At 35.7% G+C, this 1947-nt stretch overlaps 1 protein-coding gene across 1 annotated transcript; it reads left to right on the plus strand.

The window, feature by feature from the left end:
- The first annotated feature begins 377 nt into the window (after positions 1-377).
- Positions 378-1429, plus strand: LOC140144121 (carbohydrate sulfotransferase 1-like). Its single transcript, XM_072165958.1, is given in 2 exon segments — positions 378-921; positions 923-1429. Coding segments are annotated over 2 exon segments (954 nt in total). The 5' UTR covers positions 378-424; the 3' UTR covers positions 1380-1429.
- Positions 1430-1947: the final 518 nt, after the last annotated feature.

Genomic DNA, 1947 nt, shown 5'->3' on the forward strand with positions numbered 1-1947 from the left:
CTTTGGCGCAGTATACGTATCTTACTTACAAAAATAGGCAAAAATTACCCATTAAAAGAATATCTAGTCAATTTTCAATTGATAACGGCATGGGCCATGATTACCTGAATTGGTTTGCGTGAACCGAAATTGGTTTTCATCTTAACCAAAAAAATTCAATATGCAGCCATCTTGGTTTTTAAATGCTTAAGATGTTTTGATGCATTTCCTCCCATATTCTTCTTAGTTTTAAGAAAATGATTTGTTTGTTTGTGTGTGTTTATTTTCCCTCCCAAAGTAGAATTATTAGCATTTGAAATATCTTGTCCATCTTTCCTTTTCTTTTTTAGCATCTCTTTAACATTTTAATCTATTTTCATACACAGATTCATCAAACACTAACTGTCTTTCAAAATTAGACAAGAACAAGGCGACATTACACCCAATGGAAAGATTAACCTTCAGCAACGTATCACTAAACAGAGATCACAAAGTTCACGTAATCATTTTCTCGAGGTGGAAATGTGGGTCTACATTCACAGGAGAAATTCTCAACAACAACCCCGACTTTATTTACTTTTTTGAGCCGCTTCGCAGAGTGTATTATAAGAAATTCTCGATTACCATGTTACACGATACACTGAAATGTGAATCAGGCAAGAATTACACCTGGTGGGATGGAGAATTCGACAAGCACTTAGATTGCAGGTTCAGTAAGAAACTTCAAAATTCAATCCTATGTGAAAAAAGTACCATAAAAAACCTCACTCAAGAGTCCCGATCCAGTATGGTTGAAGAAATTTGTCGAAGTGGAAAACACATAGCAATAAAAACTGTTCGGATAGCAGATTTGAAACACTTAAAAAGCGTCGTTACGGATGATAGTTTGAATGTTAAGGTGATACAGCTGGTACGTGACCCACGTGGGGTGTATTTATCAAGAAAAAAGCACGCTAGATGTTATTGATATGGAACTTAGTGAATGTGACGAGTTTAAGAATAATTTAAAGTATTGGAAAGATCCACCATCTTGGTTGAAAGATCGCTATATGTTGCTGAGATACGAAGATCTAGCAGACAATCCAATGGAGATGGTCCAAATTATTTATGATTTTCTTGGTTTACCTGTTCCAGAAACGGTGAAATCATGGCTGCGAATTAATAAAATGAAAATGCATTCGTCTTCAAAATCAGCGTACTCGTGGAGAACAAAAATAGCATACAAAACAATGGTAACAGTACAAAGGTATTGCATGGACTTGTTGTTAATGGCGGGCTACAAACCTGTGAATTCTGAAAAAGATTTGAAGAATTTGGAAATACCATCAATAAAAAAGTTTTCTTACCCCCTTATGCCAAATATGACATTTGGAATAGCTGAGGCAAATAATAACATATAATATACCTAATTCTCGTCGGAGAGCAAGCAAAGGCACATCTGGAAGACAAATATAACTAAATAATTATTGTATTTTCTCGTAAATAAGTGTGCAAACAAAAATATAGTTAATTTTAAAGGTCCCGATTCATAAGCAAGGCTCGTAGAAAATAGTGGATCACACCACCCTACGCCATACATAAATTTGCCTAGCCCCGTTTCCCTAAACTTATATAATTATCTAAACATGGGAAAACATCTCCCCACGGCGTGCAATTGATGCACGGATAATACGGCATGCACCCAATGTACCATGGCTTGCGACACTATCATCAATATTCAATTATGCAAAGGTGAATGATCATAGTTTAGGAATTTACCAACTTAAAACATTAATGTGTATATTAGTTCCAATATTGTCTTGATGATAAGTTCGATAAGTTCAGATATTTAGAAAAGGTACAAAAATTAGGAAAATGCCCATGTCGCCATCAAAATTGAGAGAGTTATCGGACGGTGTCCAGCAGACAACCTCCTTAACAACGGTTAATAAGTTGTCAGCCTAGTTAAGGGGGTACTACACCCCTCAA

Source organism: Amphiura filiformis, unplaced genomic scaffold (assembly GCF_039555335.1).
Source record: "Amphiura filiformis unplaced genomic scaffold, Afil_fr2py scaffold_40, whole genome shotgun sequence".
Lineage (NCBI taxonomy): Eukaryota > Metazoa > Echinodermata > Ophiuroidea > Amphilepidida > Amphiuridae > Amphiura > Amphiura filiformis.